We start from the raw sequence: 23,229 nt of genomic DNA on the forward strand, positions 1-23,229 counted from the left end.
GGAGAAGAAGGAGCCTGGAGGAGGATTACTACACCGGACCATGTCTCTGTCTCTAGATTGGAGGATCTGCGGATTGATTGGGGAGGAGAGGTGGGAGAAAGTGGGTATGGGTTCCATTGCTCCCAATCGCTCATCCAGATCTCTTGAGCACTTGAGCTACGTATTAAGTATGCTAAGTTGTTAATCAAGACAACACAAAGAAAAAAGAAACTCGAATAGACTAAAGGTAGCTAGAGGTACGGAGTAGAAAAAGACCAGAGTCTCAGACAGACAGACAGACATAAGCCAAGTCGGTAGTTGGTAGTTGGTCTCACCTGCATTTAATCAATTTCAATTGCATTATTATTTGCCCGACCAGAGTTCCATCTCTCTCTTTCATTCCCTTCAATTCCTTCCCCCCCCCTCACCCCTCTTTGAATTCCCCTCCCTCTGGCACTCTTAGTTCTCTCCCCACTCGGTCCCTCCCCGGCCTTTGACTTGATCTTTCGCCGCCTTTAGATTATTTGCCCCCCCGGACACTCGCTCACTCCAACTCCCTCAACCGACCCGATGGTTCGACTGGCTTCTTAATAATAATAGGATCCGATCTCGACCTTTCCCCCCCCCCCCCTTCCCAACGCTTGTCGATCATTCAATTTCTATTCCTATTCCTATTCTTAATTCCTATTATCCTTTCTTCATCACAACCAATCCCTCTCCACTTCGTTTCTGCTCAATCGATATTCGGACTTGCATCCTCTTGATCACTCCAGTACTCGCTCTTTTACTACCTACACCTTATCTGTTCCGCCCCTCTTCTCGATTTCCATCAACGACCGCTCCGATTCCGAAAACCCCGCCACCGAATGCTACACTGGTGAACGTCCCGCAGTCTGGCTTGGAATTTCGGTCGGACCTCTCCCCGTCCCTATCCCTGTCTCATGGATATCTTCCCCCCGCCATATTGTCGCCAGTTCAACTCGAGTTCATAGATATGGAGGTTCAGACTTTGGTGTGTGCCCCGGGGAAGCCTCCTCTCCCCGCACAGCCCCAGCTTCCCGCAGCCGCTGCTGTGCCTGAGAAACGAAAGCGGGTCCGGAGATGGCATCACCGGGGGTTCACCGGATGTTCAACCTGCCGTCGTCGCCATGTGCGCTGCGACGAAGCGTCGCCGTCGTGCAAGAATTGTACTCGGTTGGGTCTCGAGTGCGATGGGACACAGGGCCGCATGACTTTCAAGGTCTACGGGCCGCCGCCGGCTACTTCCGAATCTACAACTGCGCCCACGAAAAAACGAGACAAGAAGTCGACTTCCCCGACACCACAAGAGGTGAAGCAGGAGTCGAAAGAGAATGAGGAGCCTTTCGAGGCACTGGTGGTGTCTCCGACAACTGTTTCAGACTTCAAACCCATAAAATACCGTTTCCAGGAGCCGATCTCCCCAGCCGAGTTTATATCTTCGTCTCTCGACTGCGTTGAAGGCCGCTATTACACACACTTCGTCGATCAAGTCGCTACCTTGTTGCTTATTTACGACAATTCGATCAACATCAATCCCTATCGGCGGTTTTTCCCGGACCTCGCCCGGTCGTCACCGTCCATGGCTAGTGCCATGCAGGCTATGGGGGCACTGCATCTCGCCAATACTTCCAAAGGACAGCAACGAAACAAGCATTTTCAACAGGCCATGAGTAACTACGGTGAAGTTGTTAAGTCTTTCAGGACTCGATACACCGAGCCAGACCAGAGTGTCCGTCTCACCGACCTTGCCACTTGTCTATTGCTGTCTTTGTTCGAGGTAAGTTCATCGCAGGCCTGCGTCACTGTCTTTCGTGCTGACTGGTTAGATGATGGACTCTCAAAACCACAACTGGGCCATTCATCTCAAGGGAGCCCGCGAGATCTACCGGATCTTGTTCTCCGCCAATGACGACCCTGCGAAAGAAGCCAAACGGCTCGCTGAAATCAACCACCCGATCCGACCATTCCTGGTTTCTCTTCTTTCATACCTTGACGTCGCCGGAGCATGTGCCACCAGCGAAGGCACAGTTGTGGAAGGTAGTTATTGGAGAACACATGGAGGGGGCTGGGAGTACAATCTTGGTACCCCAAGTCTGTCTTCCGAGCCTCCCGCCTACAACCACCTATTGGTGGAGCTGCGCCAATGTTGGTCGGTGATGATGGAAATTCAAGCGGCAATCAGTGCTTTCGGAAAAGCTAAACACGATGGCCTCATGTCGCTTGAGCAAGAAGACCTTGTCTATCACGAACTGCTGCAGCGTCTTGTGCAATGGCGCTTGAGCGCTCCTGACGCTCTTCAAAGCCTAGGCGAGCTAGATGATACGAGCTTACAGCAATATCCTTATCCCGATGTTCTCGAATACGCGGGATGCATCGAGGCTTACGAGAAGGCCACTAATATATTCCTCCACCGTGTGGGAGCGGCAGGACGACCTGATCGTCCGTCCCAAAGGCCACTACTGGACATGCTTGCGTCGCGAATTCTAGCACTAATTGGAAAGCTCGCCAAAGACGTGGGACAACTGGCGGCACTATGGCCCCTGTTTACCGCGGGACATGAGACACGAAACGAACATGAACAAAAATATGTACGACAGACAATGACCGAACTTCAGCGGTATGGTTTCAAGGTATGTCCTCAAATAGTCTTGCGTTATATTGTTAGTGAAATACTTACAATTGTCTAGAATGTCGATCGAGGCCTCGAAGAGTTGGAGAAAGCATGGTTCAAGCAGCGTGCCTTCCCCGAAGGATGGGTCGAATCATTGGATGACATCCGTTCATCCATTCTTCTTCCATGATCACGCCCTTCTCGTCACTCTTATAATTCTTCACTTACGATCTCGCATCGGGAACTATGATGCCCGAGCGTTCCTCCCACTTCTTACCTTACGAACCATGGTCGGGTGACATTATATTTTTTGGTTTCTATGACATATTTAGCGAGGGACTCGATTTTATCGGATCGGACGGCGTTTATCGGGTTAAGAGGCGCTTGGTCGGATAGGGCTGGACCCTCTGGTTTGCTACACATGTAATGTTACAGGTCCTTCGGACTGGATCAGCACGTGCAGTGGGATAGATTGTTTGGATTTGTCACCTTCACATACCGCGGTGTATAGACGGCACATACGGGATTCTGATGATACATAGAACATGGTGAAATAATGTAACCAACACCTCACTGCATTCTTGATAAGACGAATAAACCAACCATAGGTTTTGCTCTTGGTCAAGCCACGAGAAACCCAACGAAATAGAGAATCCGACACCACTAACCTGAATAGAGAGCATCGTTTCTTCTTCAAGCCTTCTCAATCCATTCGGATGCTTAAATATTTCCCTTTACATGTACACTACATCATAAAACACACAACGAGCATAAAACCGCCAGAATAAAGCATTCCACGCCAGGAAGCCTTCTAATGCATCATCTACATATCTACAAGTAATTATACATGTGAACCGACCAACCCACACCTTTCTTCATATTTTTTCCACCTTCACTCCGACCATACCAGATGAACTTTTGATTTTTGCTTTCTGACCGTCTTGCAGTATGTCAGGAACAAGATCAGACCAGAGACCAACCAACTCCAACGTCCGCCGCAACCGAAACATAGTCCGCCGCGGAATCCAGTCTCTCACCTGTCACTCAGTGGTCTCCGAAGAAGGTCCACCGCCATTCCGCGCACGAGCACCACCACCATGACTGGCGCTACTCACGCCGACCTCCTCAACCGAGCTCTGCACCGCCCCTTTACTATCGATGAAATGCGAGATGCGATCGATCGGCAACCACGCGCTTTCCGGGGTGACCCAGTAGGAGATCAGGGCGAAGATGGTCACACCGGCCATGATGATGGGGGCGTCTTGAGTTTGCGCATTAGTTTTCCGGACCGTGAAGAAGGTGGTGATTTGAAGATCAAATGGGGGCAGGGGAGGAGACAGGACGTACAGTTCAGATTCGCCCCGGTGACGGGGAATTCATACGGGGAGAAGAGAATGGCGACGACCCAGGCGTTCCAGAAGACGCCGATGAACTGGAAGGGCTTGCTGAGGCGGCCCAGACTCCACTCGGGTTTGGGGAAGCGGTCGGGCGTGCACAGCAGCCGGCCCAGGCAGATGAGCCCGTAGGCGGCGGCGCTGGGGACGCCCGCGGCGGAGACCAGCGAGGTGAACGCCACGTCCGACGGCAGCAGCGTGCACGAGATCAGGGCCGCCACGCCCCAGACCACGATGACCGCGTTGCGCGGCTGGCCGTTCTTGACCCGCGACACCCAGTGCGAGAAGGGAAGGACGCCGTCGCGCGCGACGGCGAAGACGAGCCGCGAGGCGGCGAGGATGGCGATCGCGGTGTTCTATTTCCCAAAGAATGTTTTGGTTAGGAGGGTTGGGTTTGGTGGAGAGGGAGGGGTTTCGGGGCCAAGGGGGACGGGACTCGTACCAGCCATAGGGCGACGATGCAGATTATGTTCATGAAGATGTGGCCGCCTTTGCCGAGTACGACGGCGTAGAGGGGCACGAAGGGCTGCGGGGAGCCGAAGGAGAAGAGCGTGTCTGGGTCGGGCTGGTGAACGGGTCAGTGGGTTTTGCTTTGGGTGTTGGAAGTGATGGGTGGGGTGGGGAGCTTACCGCGCAGAACAGGAAGAGGATGATCGTCGCAAGCCCGCCAATGCCGCTGACTACGGTGCTCCAGAAGATACCGCGGGCGGCGGTGACGGAGGCGTGCTTGGTCTCCTCGGCGACATGACCGGAAGCGTCGAATCCGATCAGGATCCCGGCCGTCGCGAGGTAGGACAGACACCAGTTCCAGCCTGCAGGGGCGCCGGTGCCGTTGTACGTGGACATGAAGGCCTCCTCCGCCGTGCGGAAGCCCCAGGTGTTGGCGGCGCCGATGGGCAGCCAGATCAGGTTGAGGAAGAAGTCCAGCAGGACGATGAGGGACGAGCAGTAGAAGACCCATTTATAGGCCCGGGCTGGAAGGATTTTGGGTTAGTTTGGGGGTGTGCTATCGCACATCTCAGGGGCCGGGGACGTTCGACATACGCGGCAGATAGTTCAGGAGCGCGGCCAATGCCAGGAGGATCTCAGTGCAGATCCACTGCACGGCGCGGAACTTGACGCTGGAGGTGTCTTTCGGAAAGTCGACGTTGAACACAGTCAACTCCTGTCGTGTTTGATCAGCACCCTGGGATCAATGGATTGGGGTGCGAATGACACATACGGAAAGCATGTAGTTCACGGCAGCCTGAGTGTTGCTGGCGCAAAACGTCGTCCATGCAGTGGTGCTCCACCATGCAACGACGAAGCCCAGGAGTCTACCGAACCGAGGGCCTCCCGCCTCTGCGGCCCAGAGGTAGATGGATCCTGCAGACGGAGAGGCCGAACATACTTCCGCAATGACCGCAGCAGTGATGTAAGTGAAGACCATGGTTACTAGGTAACTCGTCCTGTGTGGAAGCATGAGCCACCGGGCCGTGTCATTGGGATGTTGATAGCTCTCTCACCAGTAAGCCAGGTTACCGCCTGCTGCGATACCGGTGCTGAATGTGACCCGCACACCTCCGACAAAGTACAACGCGGCTGGCAATTGCGAGGTTAGCATGCGGAACTAGATGGGATCATGCTGTATGCACCGGTCGGGGCGCAGATTGCCTTACCGAATGTCGTTGAAAAGTTCTCAACCAGGGTGTATGTTCTATGCAGGACCTGTTCAGATGTATAAGCGGTTACCGTTTTCCATGTGGGTCAATGGCCAGTACTGACTGGCTTGTAGCCCATTGACTTCTGTTCAAGTGTGTTAGCATTGGAGTTCGCAATTTTCTTTCCTTTGATGCGCTATAAGATTCCGGAGATTTTGACGCGACACTTACCAAAAGTTTCGCATCTTCGTGAGATTCAGTCTGACTTCTGACGGGTTCAGCTTCGACAGGAAGTGTGTTGGGGTCAACCACCAGCTGCGACTGGTCCTGATGCGCCGGAGTAGCCATGATCGGGATGTTACCAAGGCCGAGCGAATCCAACACCGAGCGCTGGGTGTGTGTGTTTATACCAGACCAGAAGAAAAAAGAAGAAGAGAAAGAGTGTAATGAGATGGAGGTGATTGTTTTCAACAGGAAGGCGGGTGAAATTTGCTGATAGAATTGAATTGAGATTTGCCAGGAACCGGCAACCCCACCAGGTAAGCCGCCAACAAGATCCAACGAATAGCAGAAAAGACTCCCCAAAGAGTTTGAGCGGGTAACAGCTGAGGCCAGACCTTATAAGGAACCACTACAAGGTTCCGACGGGGTTCCGACAAATTTCACTACATATAAGATTTCATGCAAGCCGACAGTTTACGCAGGTGAGTCGAACGTGGTGTTGCCTCTCCAGAGAGTACCTTTTTCGTGGGTGATTCCAAGGCGATCGCGAAGGCTTGATTGAGTCCGGAGATGTCTGCTCCGCAAGAGCCGTCAGGTGAGGGAGCGAAGAAATAGAAGCTCAAGCTGCACTCTCCACTTCTTAGCCAGGATCCCAATCAGCAGTTGTGCATGGCAGGATGAGACCACCGTGGGTCTCAACGAGGGAACTTTAAGGCAGGTTGTAGGTTTGGTAGCATCGAGTTGGCCCCGTTTTCAGATCCATTCTAGCCGTACTTCAACATAACCAGCAAGTGCCTGGTGGTTAGCATTCAGATATTGAGGGGAAGACAAGGCCCTGTAAACATTCAGTTTTTTTTTTTTTTTTTTTTTTTTTTTTTTTTTTTTTTTTTTTTTTTTTTTTTTTTCCCCATCGTGGCCTCTACGGAGTGGATCGAAGCGACTCTTTTTGAGTCACTAAGTCGAGACTGATCGTTGGCGATCCTCGGGCGAGGCAAGCAAGGAAGCACGAGGAGGGCCGCGACATCATTCCGTGATCAAATCCCAGCGGGGTCCACTGCCGGTGGAGCTTTCAGGAAAAAATCCGTGCGCGGCTGCTATTATACTGGACTGCGTAAATGCTTTTTCGTTTTTGATTGCTGCTGCCAACATGTGCAGGGCATGATTGTAGCGAGAAATTCGATCCGACCATTGAGTATTTTTCTCGTATCAACATTGACAAGAGATTTTCCGTTATGAGTACAGTTTGAATCAGAACTCATGAACTCAAAGCCGGGGATTCGAGCCTCAGGCATCGTAGCACCGGCTAAACTGTACCCGACAATGTCACCTGCACAGTACAAACAGAACAAACAGCTCCAGCATAAGTTAAAACGTATGGTAGGTTCGGAATTCATGCCGATGTTGCGATGTCTTCTTATATCTCTTCCAGTAGATTTGTGATTTAGGATATCCTGTGGAGTATCATAGATCTTATCATGTCGTGCCCAAAATAGCCTAAGCAGCTACCAGGTTGACAGTCAAGTCGGAGCATAAACCACCAGGTCATCCCCCGCCAAGTGCCGCTGCCAACAAGCTCTCATTGCCAATCACGGCGCCTTCCCCACGCGAGCTTCCCCTCATTTTATGCCGACAATCTGTCCACCGTCACATCCCCCACGGCACCGTGTCATCGGGCGATCCGATGGAATAGAATACCGATTATCCGAACCGCAGATCCATCCACTCACTCGCTCACTCAACATCAGACTTGTGGAAGAATGGTCGCTGGTTTTCCCGCCCATCCCTTGCGCGCGTCGAGCCTGGCCTCCCCCGCAATGCCCATCATCCGTCTCCTCCTCTTCTATTTTAACCGCCCAGAACCACTCATTTTTCATTCAAAGCCATAAACTTTACCACTCAATCTTCCCTCTGTTTGCACTTGGTTGGATCATTCTGAAGTTCTTTGTTCTGGGAAAGCGAACCTTACGATCGACCCTTTATTCACCGCGGTGACTCCCGTCATCCTTCAGCGTTACACCATCTATGTTGCCTGGACGCCATTTCCCGCGAGGCACTCGTCATTAAGCCGACTCCGGACATGAAACTGCCCAGGATCCCGCCATTTGCTACTTAATCTACCGAGTACGACAATGAGTGTGCCCGTGTACCTGCGCTTGGCCCTTCGGCCTTGCCAGGCTGTTTCGACCACCTATCCTGGGAGATCGCTGCTTTGCCTTCAGCAGCCAGGCATGTGGCTCCCACTCTCACTGTGTGCCATTCAAGATTTGTGGCAGGGTTGCTAATGTTACTTGAGGTCGATAGTGGTGTCATCAACCCGAATTCCTTCGCATGCGCTCGGATACAATTACTCCGCCTCGCTGCTCATCGGAGCCTTACAAAAGACCTCCCGAAGATACGCGAGTAGTGCTCCCGAGCCCCCCGCTATCCCAATTACTCCTTACTCCTCGTTGACCGTGGGCGTTCCGCGTGAAATCTTCCCGAACGAACGACGCGTTGCCATCAGCCCACAGAATGCTGCTCTCTTGCTCAAGAAAGGCTTCTCGCGTGTTCTGGTCGAGCGCGGGGCCGGTGAGAATGCTGAATTCCTAGATAAAGCCTACGAGGAAGCTGGTGCGGTAATGGTGGACCGGAATACCATTTGGTCTCAGAGTCAGATCGTGCTGAAGGTCCGTGGCCCTCAACTCCAGGGTCCCAACAATGAAGTTCGGGACCTGCGCCAAGGAAGTACGATCGTCTCGTTTCTGTACCCAGCACAAAACAAGCCACTGGTGGAAGAACTTGCCGCACGTGGTGTGACCTCTTTCGCTATGGATATGATACCCCGGATCTCTCGCGCGCAGGTATTCGATGCGCTGAGGTGCGTAAGGTTACGTTGGAAGCTGTTGGCAGTTACTAACAATGCCTGAATAGCTCTATGGCCAACATCGCCGGGTACAAAGCGGTTCTAGAAGCTTCAAATCACTTTGGTCGGTTTCTGACCGGGCAGGCCACTGCTGCTGGGTAGGCGAAACGTCCCAAACTTAATGTCCGTGCACTAACGCTGTTGTTGATAGAAAGGTGATAATGCTCAAGTAGTGGATTGACTGCGTGTCGTGCTAAATGGTCGCTAGATACCCCCTGGCAAAGTGCTGGTCATCGGTGCTGGCGTGGCTGGCCTGAGTGCAATTGCCTCGGTAAGCACTACGTGATCACGGATTCTATTAGCTTCAATTACCGACAAATAATGTCTTAGGCTCGGAGACTGGGCGCTATTGTTCGTGGTTTCGACACTCGGCCCGCCGTTCGTGAACAAGTCCAGTCTCTTGGGGCCGAGTTCATTGAAGTCGACATACAGGAGGACGGCTCTGGTCAAGGAGGCTACGCTAAAGAGATGTCCAAGGAGTTCATTGAGGCGGAGATGAAACTTTTCATGGAACAGTGCCGAGAGGTGGACATCATAGTCACTACAGCTCTCATTCCTGGAAAGCCTGCACCTAAGCTGATTACCAAGGAGGTGAGAATAGACCTCATACCATACATTCATCGAACAACTTGCTTACTCTGATGTAAGATGGTCGCGGCAATGAAACCTGGCTCGGTAATCGTGGACCTTGCCGCAGAGGCCGGCGGCAACTGTGAAGCGACGGTTCCCGGACAATTGACCAAATACAAGGATGTTACTATCATCGGTTTGTCTATCCATGATATCATGGAGTACGTATGAACTAACTAGATCAGGATATACTGATCTGCCGTCACGCTTGCCAACGCAGTCATCGACCTTGTACTCCAACAACATTACCAAGTTCCTTCTCTCAATGGCCCCTCAAGAGAAATCCTTCGGTATAGACCTATCAGATGAGGTTGTTCGGGGTTCAATCGTTACCATGGACGGAAAGATTTTGCCGCCAGCGCCACGACCAGCACCACCCCCTGTTCCAAAGCTCGAAGCAGCTCTGCCTACAAAGGAGCAAGCAGAATTGGCAGTAACACCTTGGCAGAAGGTGACCCGTCAAGTTGCTGCTACCACCGCTGGTATGGGAACAGCTCTTGCACTAGGGAAGGCCACCGGACCTGTATTTATGGGGAACCTGATGACTTTTGGCCTTGCTGGACTCGTTGGCTATCGTGCTGTATGGGGCGTGGCACCAGCTCTCCATTCCCCATTGATGAGTGTCACCAATGCGATTTCTGGTGAGTCCGCCATAGCCTCTCTAGTCGTATCATTGTACTAATGGTTTCAAGGTATGGTTGGAATTGGAGGATTCTTCATAATGGGCGGAGGGTATGTGCCCAGCACGATCCCAGAAGCACTAGGAGCTGCTTCGGTCTTAATGGCCTTCATGAATATCTCTGGGGGCTTTGTGATCACCAAGCGCATGTTGGACATGTTTAAACGTTAGTGGTTTACCTCTCCCACGAGAAGTCTTCTGACCATGTTTAGGGCCTACCGATCCACCGGAATACCCTTGGCTCTATGCTATTCCGGGTGTCTTATTTGGTGGAGGCTTTGTTGCTGCTGCCAGTACCGGGATGGCTGGACTGGTTCAAGCTGGGTACCTCGTCAGCAGTCTTCTCTGCATTGGTATGTATCATCATGCATCTATTGTGCCAGTGCTAATTGCATTAGCTTCTATCTCTGGACTTGCTTCTCAGCAAACTGCCAGACGCGGGAACATTCTTGGTATTCTAGGGGTTGGCGCCGGAATCCTTGCTTCTCTTGCCGCTGTTGGCTTCTCTTCCGAGGTCTTGACGCAATTCGGCATCGTGGCAGGCGTGGGCTCGCTCGTTGGTATGTTCTTCGCCATGTTCTGGAAGTTGTGGTGTTGATAATCTCTAGGTGCACTAATTGGTCGTCGCATTACGCCAACGGGGCTACCTCAAACTGTCGCTGCCTTGCATTCAGTTGTTGGATTGGCGGCCGTGCTCACAAGCATTGGTAGTGTGATGGCGGATGTTTCACACATCTCAACCTTACACATGGTGACAGCATATCTTGGTGTTCTTATCGGTCAGAGATCGCATACTTGTCTCTTGGGCAGAGTCCTTGCTAACTAGAGCAGGTGGTGTCACCTTCACGGGCTCGATCGTCGCTTTCCTAAAACTTGCCGGCCGCATGTCCTCACGACCCACAATACTTCCAGGCCGACATTTGATCAATGCAAGTCTGCTTGGGACTAATGTGGCCACCATGGGGGCCTTCGTGACGATGGCACCCGCATCACCAATCATTGCTGCGGCATGTTTGGGTGCGAATACTGTACTCAGTTTCCTGAAGGGCTATACCACGACTGCTGCTATCGGAGGAGCTGACATGCGTAAGTCAGACATCGGCAGACACTGTGGCTGCTTGGCTGACAGACTGTAGCTGTTGTCATCACCGTACTCAATGCATACTCGGGTTTCGCCTTGGTAGCTGAGGGGTTCATGCTCAACAATCCGCTTCTCACAAGCGTGGGCTCCTTGATCGGAGTCAGCGGCTCCATTTTGTCATACATCATGGTCAGTGACTGAGCTTCCACAATCATTAAGCTTTTCTGATGTGATATAGTGCGTTGCGATGAACCGATCTCTAACAAACGTGTTGTTCGGCGGTATCGCTGTTCCGCAGCAAGCAAAGAAAATCGAAGGCCAAGTAACTCAGGTCACCGTGGACGATACTGCCGAGGCACTCTCAAATGCGGAAAGCGTTATTATCGTGTGTCTTCCCGTTTCCCCTGACTATGAGCTTGGCTGACCGCTGTAACAGGTTGTCGGGTACGGCATGGCGGTGGCAAAGGCGCAGTATGCCCTCGCGGAAATTGTTAACATGCTACGCTCCAAGGGCGTCAAAGTGCGCTTTGCCATTCATCCCGTCGCAGGGAGAATGCCCGGACAGTGCAACGTGCTCCTTGCAGAGGCCTCTGTACCTTATGATAGTAAGTTCCTGTCTTGGTTTACCTAGTTCTAGTGACTGATTCGGCACAGTTGTGCTCGAGATGGATGAGATCAATGACGACTTCCCCGATACGGACTTGACTCTGGTCATTGGCGCAAATGATACCGTCAACCCGATTGCTCTAGAACCTGACTCGCCCATCTCGGGGATGCCCGTGCTGCATGCATGGAAGAGCAAAGAGGTCATTGTGATGAAGCGTGGCATGTCTAGCGGATACGGTAGGGTTCTCACTTTGTTGAATATATGAGATCATACTAATTATGGGATAGCTGACGTACCAAACCCGATGTTCTATATGCCTGGGACCAAGATGCTGTTTGGAGATGCGAAGATTTCTTGTGATGGTAAGTATATTCGTCGATGATTCTGTTGTCGACTTCTTCTAACGGTTCATAGCTATCAAGAACGCCATAGAAGCGCGCAAATAGATTCTTTCGACGAATTCATGAATGGACATCGCAACGCGTCAAGATGGGATGGAGAACTCATAATTTAGGGTCAGGAATCTCCGATATTGCAATCATTTCGGACAGTATAGGATGTACCTAGTGCATCAGACATGGAGAAGACTTCATAATGTGCTTGAATCTTGTCGACGCTTTCATTCGTAGCTATTGTTATCGCAAGCAGACTAATTCGCATTACAGAGCGCGCGGTTATTCATTGAGGCGACACGACCACCACTTGAGATCTTGAAGTCTTTTGAAGTCGGCAGACTCCAGGCTAAGATTGGGGCGAGTCATTCACATTCTGAACGGGCCCAAGGTCACTGGAATCAGGAGATTCAGTATTGGCATGGTGCTTCCACACTGAACTCGGTGCCCCTCCGTAAAACACTTTATGACTTGAAGCAACTTTCACTCACACTCAATCACATCTGGACGGTTGCATTCCCTCTAAAGCAAGTACGTATTTACATAATACATTTATGATATAATCTGTTAACATTTCATCAGAACTACAAGACACCAGTGGATGAGCAGACCATTATTCAAGCCCCACCACCACCGGATCAAAATACGAAATTACATCCGTGGGCCCGGGGAGAGGGGGAAGTGTCTACGCCTCTCGCACCCGGTACGGCGTCGACGTCTCAGAAGCCCCCGGGCTTCAGCTGATTCTGCAGCAGCGAGGGCACGCGGTCCATCGCGCTCAGCACAAACCCGAGGAGGACCATATGGAAGCACTCACCGTTCGCCAGATCGCGGCCCTGCTCGTCGAAGTACGTCACCGTGAGCAGATCGGGGATCACGTCGCTGTCGCCGGGATTCTCTTTCTGGCGCATGGCACCGTCGAGGTCCAGGTCCAGCAGCACCAGATGCTGGAAGTCGAACAGCGCGACGTGGGAGATGCCCTGCTCGGCGCCGTACTTCCTGGCTTGCGGGGTGTGGGGGATGGCGTTGGCTTGGAGGCCGTGGGTTAGGATGGGGTTTTTTTTGGTGTTGTCGTTGTGGTTGTGGTTGTCGTTCTTGTTGTCGGCGTCGTCATTGTCGCCACCCCGCCGACGCTCCCCGCCCACGACGCCAAAGTAGTCCTGCCCGCGCACCTGGTTCGGCGGCTTGATCACCAGCACGGCGACGTCGGTGCTGAACCCCCACGCCAGCCGGAGGGTCCAGACGTACAGCTTCTCGCCCCAGGGGCCGTTCGTGAAGCGGCCGGCGAGCTCGCCGCCCAGCCAGCTGCCCTCGACGAGACGCTTCACCCCGGGGATCAGGTTGACCTCCGTCATCAGGCCGACGTCCTCGGCCGTCGCGAGTTTCGGCAGGGTCAGTGTCGGGAGCTCAGCGTCGCGGAGGCTGCGGTCCTGGGTGGTCAGCGCGCTGTAGCGCTCGCGCGCTTGGTCCAGGTACGTCTGCGCGGGTGTCCATTTGATGAGCTTGTAGACGTGGCCGTCCTCCGGGGTGGACAGCGGGGGCGCCTTTGTTATGGGCCGGTAGCGGGTTGGGGTGTAGCAGCGGGGAAGGCCGGTGTGGAAGGCTAGTTCCACGGTTTTGGTCGTGGCCATCTTGTTCGTTGGATATCGACCGTCTAGGGCTTTTGTTAGCTTTGCGGGGCAGTGGTTGATATGCTTGGTGATTTTGGGGATATTGGAAAGAGGGCTGTGATGAATGTGTTTGTTGGTGATGTTGTGGTTTATATACAAGTAGTCTCTGGGTTGTGATTAGATTGGAGGATTGCAGTTATCAGACTCATCTTGAATTTCTTTTCAGTGGTATCCAGAAGGATTTCATGAATGTTACTTGCTACAAAGAGTTGTTGTTGGGGATATACTTCTCATCTCAGTGTTTCATTATTCATCTTTCGGATGCTGAGCATATCTGCTGATGTTGTCAGTTTGGGTAAAATGCCTTTGGCAAGGTGAACAAAGCAACCATTGCAAAGCGCTTTGTCATATCATCCTAGTGATGAGGGTAGTAGACTTGCTTACCGCTGGCTAGTCGTGTTTGACGATACATCTCTCTTGGAAGCTCTAATATCAACTCTTCCACACTTTCACACTGTGGCTGAAGGAATACCAACAAGCACTATTGTATGAAAATGTCATTCTTGCCAGTCAGTGTATAGCCACAAAGGAAAGGGTTGGTATAGTTAGCCGATGCTACAGGACCAGATCTATTTCAAGCCCGCTATAAGTTATAAGGCTTGGTCCACTACCTGCAGATGCGGCACATTTGCACGAGGAGATAATTTGTGTCCGTGACAGACAGCCTTGAAGGTGATGTTCAAGGTACTTCTCCGCTGGTGAACGCTCTCATGTAGTCAAACTGAACGGCGGTTGCAATGCAATATCAAATTAAGCTCTCATCCGGATATCTGTCAGCACAATGTGCTGGGGTCTATCACTTTTGGCTCGATCTAGGACAGAGGACTACATAGTATGGCTTCGGCACATGCTCGGTCATATTCTGTCTACAGCTATCGTAAACTGAGCCCATGTAGGATCGAGTACCAACGAGCCACAGCATCTATGCTTCTTTCCTACCCCCCTCACATCAAAATATACTTGCTGGAAGATCGACAGTGAACTAACAGCCGCAAAACCTGGCCAACTGTTTTTTCATACTGGTATCGTTCCGTAAAATGGAAACACCTTCCCAAGCTGCAAGACTCCCGAGATTCGAATAATATATGCATGCAACTGTACGTCAGTGTTATATCGTTGATCGTCCTATAGGTGGACTACCCAGGACTACTGAGTAAGGTACTCTCGGCCAACTACCGAACCAGATTTAGAGATCCGGTTGGCACTTTTGTCATGTCAACAATCCAGCAAAAAATACCAAACTCCACTTGGCTCGAATCACCGTTAGCGGTTCGTTTTAGCTATCGGATGTCATTTTGCTGATCTTCATTACTTTCGTGTACCTTTTTCATGCTAGTGTGTTCGCGTAGCGACCAAATGCGAGCCGCCAAGAGAAACCCTCCCTGCGATCCGCTCCCCACCATCATACGATTGAATTCAAGGGAAGGAAACAAAAAAAAAATTGGATGACAGGGCAGCTAGACAAGAATGCATTTTCGACAAGCATATTTCCTACGTCTCAAGCCTGACTGGTTTGTGTATGGTCTCCTGCTTTTCCCCTGGATACCACGGAATCTAAAATTCGCCTTGTGTGTAGGGCGTAGAGAAGTTGTATGTTCTGCAGGCACTGTGCAGGATGGATGGATGTATGTAGGTAGGGCTTTGCGGCATGAAGGCACAAACCACCACCGCCATACTGAAACCCTTCCTCCCTTCCAAGTTCCCTCTTCCATCCCTTCCCTTCCTCAACCACCAACGCCATCGGCCCTACAACTCCAAAGACACTTGACACAAATGACGCAACAACCGACATTCTCTCCCCTCCTTTCTGTCGTAGAATCGAAACCCCGAACCCAGGCATGAAATTTGGCAGCTAATCAACTCTCCTAGATTCACAATCCGGTCCCTTCTCGGCTTGACAGCACCTGGCGAAAGGGGGGAAAAAAACGGGTTGTCATGCATCATATCGTCATTCTTCAGATACAAGAAGAAAGAAAAGTACTAGGCTGGATGCAACCCCGACCGCCGCTATTGTGCAGGGATAGTGCTCCTGCAGTGGTGTATAGACTAGACTAGACTAGACCTGGCGACTGTCCTGTTTGCCTAAGCGACTACAGAGTACCAAATAACCCTAGGCTTAAGTTGCTTAAGTACCGTATACACTGTACACAAGACCAAAAAGTCCACCTGTCATGCCGACTCCGAATTGTGATGAACCAATTCCACCCCCCCACATCGTTCAACGGTCTTGCGTGGAGACAAATGCGATGCATAGGTACTGTGCATACAGTGCAGAAGACAGAGACGGTGCCTCACTTTATCGGTCTGGGTAATATGCACCGTCCACCGTATGCTGTTGGGCAGAATAGGGGGGGGGGGGCGGTTTGGGGGTTTGTATATGACAGGAAAGCCTCGGTCATTTCGGAGTTTCCATTTCTGTAGCGAGTGAGTGGTGGGGCTCGTTGGAGTCAAAGTTGTCATATTGTCTGATTCTGTACATTACGAAAAAGAAAATCTCAACAGTGGTGAAGATCAGGGGGCAGGGGGAGTCTGGATAGACTTGACAGGTGTCTCCATTCTCTCCTACAGCAATCACAAAAGGATGTGAAGTGAAGGCCAAGGCACGTATTTCAAGGAAAAAATCTGGACTAGGAGTTGTTTTTAGTGTTTAGTTTAGGGGATTCGGAGATGTCAAGGGACAAATTTGGCAAAACGGGCTGTCATAGCCGGGCGGGTAGACTCCACTTCAGGTGGGTGACTTGACTTACGCTACGGAGTAACTTATAGGTTACTGTACTAAGTTAAACAGGCCAGGGAGAGCAGGAAGGCCGTTGGCGGCCGCAACGCTCGGGAGGTCTCCGCAGTTTATATTGCACGGTTGAAGAATAACGAAAGATTGAGTGGGTCGAGCAATAATACACAGCATTATGGCACGGAGGACGGAGAGGGAAGGGGGGGGGAAAGCAAAAAATAGAAGTGAGGTGTGGGATATGAAGATTCTTTCTTGGTACTGTCTGCTTATGCTTATATTTGCCGGTTATATGGACGGTCTATAGAACGAGGATGTTTGACCCCCCTTTGATCCTGCGTACTTCTCTTGCTGGTCAAGGGCGCATGTCACCCATTCTTACCCTTAAGGTATATCTTGACGACAACAGATGCGCGCGCCCGACTTTAGCGGTGTGTTGATGGTTGCGGGGGGAGGGTCATAATGTTTGCACTGTGAGGTAGTGGAGCACTCCAAAAGCTACAGTGTCGGGCCCGTGTGTTCTGACAAGCCCTTTTTTACTGAGGTATAGTGCGTACTCCGTCCCCCTCCCCGATAACACACCTCTCTCATCTGAACCTTGGTTGTTGTGTATCTTCAGATCCTCGAGTGGGAACCGGTGGCGTTCTATAATGTGCAGAGATTTGTCAGAATACGTTCGCGTTTCAGAAAACTGACGTTGGCTGCTCCCATATATAGAACACTTGAAACGCCCCCTCCCCCATTTCGATAGCGTGGTGATCGCAAAGCGAACCTGCTCCCCCCGGGCGCTCAGCGATAAAGTTGCTTGGCTATCTTCTCCCCAAATCAAGCAGCACAGCGGCTCATCCCCCCGACCATAATTCTCCGGTTGTTGCCCCCTCTTGTCGCATTAGCCTTGGCTTCTTCCAGAAAGTGTCAGGGCAATGGGTCCCTCAACCGCTGGGAGAGGCGGGCAAAGGGTGGGCTTGGAGCGAAAAGAATCCTGTTTCAATGGAGTCGAGTCTATCCAGACCTCGCCCGGCGTGAGAGCAAGAACCAGGCCATGGACGGAATTAGTGGCGATAATTGTTCATTATTGATCTTGCGACGATGAATATTGGCGGAAGCAATTGTTACAGCGGCTGCTGAAACAATGAATGCTTCCTTTGTGGTCGTCAATCAACGCCCGGGAGGATCATTGGGGATTGCCTTGGGAGGGGTGTCTGGGGGAGAAAGACAAAAAAAAGCTACGAAGCTTGGTCTGGGGAGAGAATGTGCTCCTTGAGCGGAGGCAGAAAATTGCCCGTCTGCTGTCGACGTCACGTCGCAGTGTCTGGCAAGGGGGGGTATATTGTGGCTGGGCTTTTATGCAGATGATAGGTACAATGATGTACTGCACATCAGGAGTATCAGATAGTAATTCAAAGTGTACAGTGCTCTGTAGGTAGGTAGGACGCACGGCACGGAATAATTCCAATTCTGCCCAGCTAAATTTAAACCAAGATAACAAGATCGCATGAAATTGGAGGTAAGACGTACAGTGCATGAGTGTCAATTGTTGATCGCTTCGCGCGCAGAAGCGCTGGGGTTGCATTGAGTTTGCGTATCAGTGGGATGAAGGATGGTGGTGGTGGTGGTGGTGGTGGTGGTGGTGAGGCCAGCAAGGGGAGAGGACGATGGAGTAGACAGAAACAGAGCTAAAAATACAGTTGGTTTAGTTAGTCTGCCGAAAGCACGGTCGTCCATCCTCTCTATACTACGATAAGCAAGTCCTCCGTGCTACGACCAGCCATCTGCATCTGCATCAGTCAGGATTGGAATCCCTCGTCAAGTACGGAGTACTTGGTAAATTCTTCCTCTGGCAAACGAACAAACAACAACTGCACAAGCTTCGTTGCTTTTTCTTTTCCTTTGGGGCGGACCAAGCAAACCAAGAGGCGGACCAATCTACCCCTGGCCCCTCCTCCATGCAATTCGGCTGTTTCAAGCTGCAACCACCGTTTGGACGTGTTCCTGCAGGTCGAATACAGTTCGGCCGTTGGCGGTTTGGGGAAATTGGAGTTCCTGAATGATAGTTCATTCATTTGGCTCTATACAACATTCTGTCTGGTTCGAATTCTGTTTCGATGGGGGTTGAGCGGCGTGGCATCAGATCATGGATTATCATATCTATTTTGGGCGATCCTTATTCTCTGGGCGGGCGGATAACACCGAAGATTATCCTACCACCACCAGTTTGACGGGGGATCGCCGAATGATTCGAGCGAGGATTTTCCCGTCTTTTCCGGATACTCACTGTCTTTGGTGATCCTCGAGGCCTATGCGAACTTGGATCTTCGGAGATCACGGATGGACAGTTTGTCGTTTGTGTGTGTTATTATTGCCTATACTTTTCAGGGAAGCTCCAACAACTAGACCTCTAATTGCGGCCATTCTCTGTGCCTTATTGTCTGTACGACTTCATCCGCCCTGGCAGAATTGAAGAAAATGGTGGCGATGCATGGCTTTGCTGCAAGGACAGGGCACCGTCGCTGCAGGGAGCTTTGCGTCTATCCACCGTCTCCAGTTGATATTGCTGGGGAAAAGAGGGTCAGGGGAGAAGAAAAACTCCCATTCGCCGGTCGGGTCAATCGGCCTTGGCGCCGCATGGTCTCAAAAAGTGGGTAATGTTTAGTGCCTCTGGAATAGGGGCAAACTTGTTCCTGAGTACTGAGGACGAGAAATATTTTCTTGCTTGCCATGGAATATATTCCAGTGAGGAAAAAGATTTTTTCATTAAAGTAAAAAAGTCTTCCAGAAAGGAAGACGGGCATTCTGAGTCGGTGAGGAAGTCGAAGCGGGAAGAAGTTCACCTGCTTTGGGGCCTGGTGTGTTTGAATTAAACATGCTCCACCGTCCTGGAGCGGCGGCGTTGAATACACAGGGTTTCTCAACGGCACGAACGGGACAATTGCTGGGAGACGATCTGGAGAGTATCTATCAAATCCCTGGTGGCAGTGATAGGAGTAGTATCAATGCACCTTTGTGTGCGGTTTCTCCATCGAGTGGTGTCAGTGCACTGTGTCATTTGATAGACCATTGTTCAGAGTCAAAATTGACTGATGCTCTGATCGAATGCGGTGGCATCGAGGCTAAAATGAGAAACCAACCAGGCACCCCCACCAAAGGTCTTGGGTTAGGGTGGAACCGGGCCAAAGCTCGATCGGGCCAGGGACAAGGAGAGAGTTTGTCGCTATTATTCAACCCGCAGTGAGTAGTACGTATGTCCGACGCATGAGGAGGTGCTGGGAAAGTCAAGTAAGCAATTAGGGTTGCAAGAGATCCTGCCGGTAGTTTGGGAAAATGCGGAGGATAGCCCAGGACAAGAGAGGAACGAACAAACAGGAACAGGTTCAGGAATTAGAGATGGTCACGAATCAGATAGAAAGGCCAACAAATGAGATTATCCATCGGAAGGAATACTACCGTAAAGATTGAAGGATGCACTTTCACTGAGCTGAGCTTTAGCTTGACTCACTTACCTACTACTTTACCTATCCACATGGCCATACCGGGCTTGGCATGAGTCGATCCTCATCATCATTGGTGATTTGGTGGTGGTGAATTGAGAATTGGGGGAACCAGCAATCTAGATGTGGCCGCCATTGATGCGCGCCACGGACTTTCCTTTCCCTCTTTGAGCTTCCTTTTCCCCCTCAATTTCCAGGCATTCAGGCACTCAGGCACCTAGGCACCTTGTCCCCCCCCCCCACCACCACACACATCCATCTCCGACAGCTCACGTTGATACGTCCAATCTCTTAGCGCTTCTTCCGCTTCTCCCTCCCCTCCCCCTTCCTCATGGCCGCTGTGAACCCAAATCCCCAAATCATGCTTTTACTCATTGTATAGTCCCTCTCGTGGCGCCGGAATCCTCCACAATTTGGCTCAATCTCGTCGGTTATCATTGCTTTTCCGGGCCAGGAGTGTGGTGATGACGATGAACAATACCCCGTCTATGCAAGGGTCGGCTGAACTGTCCCTGAGCTTCCAGTGTCCACACCCACACCTCCCTGGGGCTGCAGGAGGATCAGGCAAGGATGGAAACGTAAGCACCACCTTCATTCTCTTCGCGCGTCCTGGATTCTCATCCTCTTGTTCATCCAGGTTCAAGTTCCTCAGCAGTAGTACCTGGCTAAGGTACAGTGACTGCCACTAAGGCCGAGGTACAGATCACTAGCGCCAACCAAGCAGGATACAGAGGAGGAACAAAAAAAAGAAAAGCAAAAAAAAGAAGACAACTTCGGTCTCTAAACTCACTTCGTCCTAGGTCTTCCCCTGGTGGCGCACGTGTCATGCAGCATTGCTTTTCCTGCAATCCCCAATGCCCTCTTCTGACTTGCTCCCCTCCCCCCTCCTCCCCTAGTGGAGCTCTTGGTCCGTTCACTCCGGAAGTTGTGTGATCGGATGGCATTCGGTGGCTTCGTTCCAACAAACCTCAACGGAGGGTCACCAGCTCCACTCCGTTTCGAGCATACCAACCCGTGTGGCCCATCTAACCCTGTCCAGTCCCTGTCCGGTATAATTGACATCCATTCTCTTCTCCTGTCGGTTGTCGGTTTCGTTTGCCTTCTCTTATCTTCATACCATTTCCTCTCACGTTCTTTCTTTTCTTTTCACTTGTTCCCACTCGTTGTTTGTTGTGTACATGGGTTGGCCCACTAGTCTCATCCACTTAATCTTTCCTTATTATTGAGTACCTGCCGGGCTTGGGGGCTCTATCACTTTTCTCTCCTTTTATTTCGTTCTTCTCTCGACCTTCCCACTTCACATCACCATGTATCAGACGGCAGCCCCTCTAGACCTAGACTACCTGAACCAGCAGCTTCTTCCTCGACAATACGAATCAGAGGAGGAGGAGACTTCCGAATCGGAGCTGGGATCCCATGACCATGCATTTTCGCCCATCAAAACCGCCGGTCCATATGATTCAGACATGAGCGCGGATGAGGTTTCCAGCGTCAACTCCCCTCAATCACCATCAGACCAGACCGCCTTCGCCCGCTTATTGTCAACGCATGCTGCCACAGGCAAGACCTCTCGGCCAGTCTCGCTAGACACCGTGAAACGTAGCAGTGGAACGACGTTTGTGCCGGAGTCTTACATGTTTGACGATGATGACGACGTGATCATCGAGCTGCCATCGCCTGGCAGCACCTCTCCACTGCGGTCTCCAGTCTTCTTGCAACCTACTGTTTATCAACCTCCGCAATCGCTGCGACATCAGCGTCGCTCTCGATCTTCTTCCCCTTGTTCTGTTTACTCGCTTGACGACTCAGTCGACGACTCAGATGTCTGCGTGGCTGAGAAAGTCACCATTGTCGAGCCTATTGCTAAGCCTAATCTGATCTTAATAAGCCCAGTCACCGATGGCCCGGTGGTAGAGGAGCCCGAGCCCATGTCAGCCATTTCAGCGACGACTGAACCAGACCGATATCCAAGTGGTAAAGGGCTGTACTCCCTCAACCAGGCAATCAAATCGCAACCGCTCCTGAGCGAGAGACGACCAGATCCCGCCTTCTACTTGAAGCGTGGTAGCCTGCAATTACATGGCCGCTATGCGGGGCAGCATCCTCGGCGAGCGGACACCGACCCGTTTGTTGCTCCTCGAGCTTTGGCAGATGTGCCCGAAACTCCCCAGCCCACCAATATGCGCTCGCAATCCATGGCAGTCAATCGACCAAAGACCTCTGCCGAGCATGTTGCAAACCGGGGACCCAAAGGCAGTCTTCTCCGTCGACCCCCATCCATGCAGACCGTCCATGGGGGCTATTCGCCCTTTCCTCCCCGCCACACGTCCAATCATGCCGCCGATGAATCTCACAGCCGATCTGTGTCGCTCTCTCACTCCTTCGCTGGCTCCGATTACAGTTTGCCGTCGTCCCGCACTTCCAGTCCTGTTCCCTACTACTCATCACCCACATTCAACCGCCACCGCTCGGGCTCCACCTACAGCACGTCCAGCATGCCTGGCAACCGAGGGTTTCGGCCCCCAACGGCAGCCGCCTCGCTTATGCACAGTTCGACGGCGTCTAGTGTGTACTCAGCCAGCAGTCTGCGGTCGGAAGTGGAGAGCGTCTACAGCTTGGACCCACGCGAAGCCGCCGCGTCGGGCGCCAAGGCTGCGCGGCGGAAGAAGAGTTTTCGGTACAGCCGAAGCGCTAAGGCCGACAGTGCGGAACCAGCCGCCAAGAGTTCGAGTTCTGGTTTCATGGGATTCATGTTACGAGGCAGGAGAAAGTCCACCATCCAGAAATAATGCTTAATTTGCGGAGATAACACGGGAAGAATTGCTCGATCTAGTGTTTCATCTTTACTTCTTCTTTCTACGTTTTGGGGAAAAGGTTTTTTTATTTGTCGCGTCACGTCTCTACTTTGGCGTTCTTCGTCGGTTTAGCGTCTGCTTCCATGGGATTTGTTTTTGGTCTGTACTTCAACTGCCTGGGGCGGCATTCCTTTTTTTTCCCTGGTTTTTTGACTTGTCGCACTGGATGCTTGTGATATTGCGATCTTACTGTACTATCTCAGAACCTCCTCGCCTGTCTCTTTTTCCTTTCTGTGTTCTGATCACCGAAGTAGTCATAGGCGGGCAGAATGTGATGGCCTTCCTGGAGTGGGCCACAATTGGATCTCAGAATCAACTGGGACAGAGTCA

The 23,229-nt window shown here is 51.6% G+C and overlaps 6 protein-coding genes across 6 annotated transcripts; 3 read left to right on the forward strand and 3 right to left on the reverse strand.

Annotated features, from left to right (window-relative positions):
* Positions 1–973: 973 nt before the first annotated feature.
* On the forward strand, positions 974–3,254 carry BO95DRAFT_406536 (Zn(II)2Cys6 transcription factor; the record flags this gene model as incomplete). Its single annotated transcript, XM_025584036.1, has 3 exons — positions 974–1,777; positions 1,827–2,630; positions 2,688–3,254. 3 exons carry the CDS (start codon positions 974–976, stop codon positions 2,799–2,801), a joined length of 1,722 nt encoding a protein of 573 aa, XP_025445774.1. The 3' UTR covers positions 2,802–3,254.
* A 297-nt stretch (positions 3,255–3,551) lies between these two features.
* Positions 3,552–6,306, reverse strand: BO95DRAFT_12853 (putative amino acid permease). The gene is made up of 10 exons (XM_025580492.1): positions 5,877–6,306; positions 5,770–5,790; positions 5,664–5,712; positions 5,511–5,586; positions 5,228–5,453; positions 5,050–5,170; positions 4,636–4,979; positions 4,448–4,570; positions 3,959–4,361; positions 3,552–3,872 (listed from the first exon to the last, which is right to left on the reverse strand). The coding sequence occupies exons 1-10, from the start codon at positions 5,991–5,993 to the stop codon at positions 3,652–3,654; spliced, it is 1,701 nt and encodes a 566-aa protein (XP_025445775.1). The 5' UTR covers positions 5,994–6,306; the 3' UTR covers positions 3,552–3,651.
* A 1,690-nt stretch (positions 6,307–7,996) lies between these two features.
* Positions 7,997–12,212, forward strand: BO95DRAFT_354853 (putative nicotinamide nucleotide transhydrogenase; the record flags this gene model as incomplete). The annotated part of the gene is made up of 19 exons (XM_025582227.1): positions 7,997–8,097; positions 8,161–8,724; positions 8,778–8,867; positions 8,921–8,924; positions 8,978–9,040; positions 9,100–9,360; positions 9,418–9,539; positions 9,562–10,040; positions 10,092–10,244; positions 10,291–10,431; positions 10,477–10,638; positions 10,687–10,857; positions 10,907–11,164; positions 11,215–11,348; positions 11,398–11,544; positions 11,596–11,764; positions 11,814–12,002; positions 12,054–12,128; positions 12,181–12,212. 19 exons carry the CDS (start codon positions 7,997–7,999, stop codon positions 12,210–12,212), a joined length of 3,315 nt encoding a protein of 1,104 aa, XP_025445776.1.
* Positions 12,213–12,877: 665 nt separating this feature from the next.
* On the reverse strand, positions 12,878–13,789 carry BO95DRAFT_428670 (uncharacterized protein; the record flags this gene model as incomplete). The annotated part of the gene is made up of 1 exon (XM_025584856.1): positions 12,878–13,789. One exon carries the CDS (start codon positions 13,787–13,789, stop codon positions 12,878–12,880), a length of 912 nt encoding a protein of 303 aa, XP_025445777.1.
* Positions 13,790–15,309: 1,520 nt separating this feature from the next.
* Positions 15,310–15,915, reverse strand: BO95DRAFT_439545 (uncharacterized protein). Its single transcript, XM_025585756.1, has one exon. It carries the CDS (start codon positions 15,618–15,620, stop codon positions 15,327–15,329), a length of 294 nt encoding a protein of 97 aa, XP_025445778.1. The 5' UTR covers positions 15,621–15,915; the 3' UTR covers positions 15,310–15,326.
* A 5,255-nt stretch (positions 15,916–21,170) lies between these two features.
* Positions 21,171–22,949, forward strand: BO95DRAFT_13069 (uncharacterized protein). The gene has a single exon (XM_025580506.1). The coding sequence runs from the start codon at positions 21,352–21,354 to the stop codon at positions 22,831–22,833; it is 1,482 nt and encodes a 493-aa protein (XP_025445779.1). The 5' UTR covers positions 21,171–21,351; the 3' UTR covers positions 22,834–22,949.
* Positions 22,950–23,229: the final 280 nt, after the last annotated feature.

This window comes from Aspergillus brunneoviolaceus (genome assembly GCF_003184695.1).
Source record: "Aspergillus brunneoviolaceus CBS 621.78 unplaced genomic scaffold BO95scaffold_10, whole genome shotgun sequence".
NCBI lineage: Eukaryota > Fungi > Ascomycota > Eurotiomycetes > Eurotiales > Aspergillaceae > Aspergillus > Aspergillus brunneoviolaceus.

What these genes read in the sequence shown, in the direction of transcription:
- BO95DRAFT_12853 (XM_025580492.1), bottom strand. Translation starts at nt 5,993, where the DNA reads ATGGCTACTCCGGCGCATCAGGACCAGTCGCAGCTGGTGGTTGACCCC. An exon ending in GAACTTTTCAACGACATTCG is followed by an intron (nt 5,587 to 5,663) that starts GTAAGGCAATCT and finishes CGCAATTGCCAG; the next exon opens with CCGCGTTGTACTTTGTCGGA. An exon ending in GCTCCTGAACTATCTGCCGC is followed by an intron (nt 4,980 to 5,049) that starts GTATGTCGAACG and finishes AAATCCTTCCAG; the next exon opens with CCCGGGCCTATAAATGGGTC.
- BO95DRAFT_439545 (XM_025585756.1), bottom strand. Translation starts at nt 15,620, where the DNA reads ATGTCGGTTGTTGCGTCATTTGTGTCAAGTGTCTTTGGAGTTGTAGGG.
- BO95DRAFT_13069 (XM_025580506.1), top strand. Translation starts at nt 21,352, where the DNA reads ATGTATCAGACGGCAGCCCCTCTAGACCTAGACTACCTGAACCAGCAG.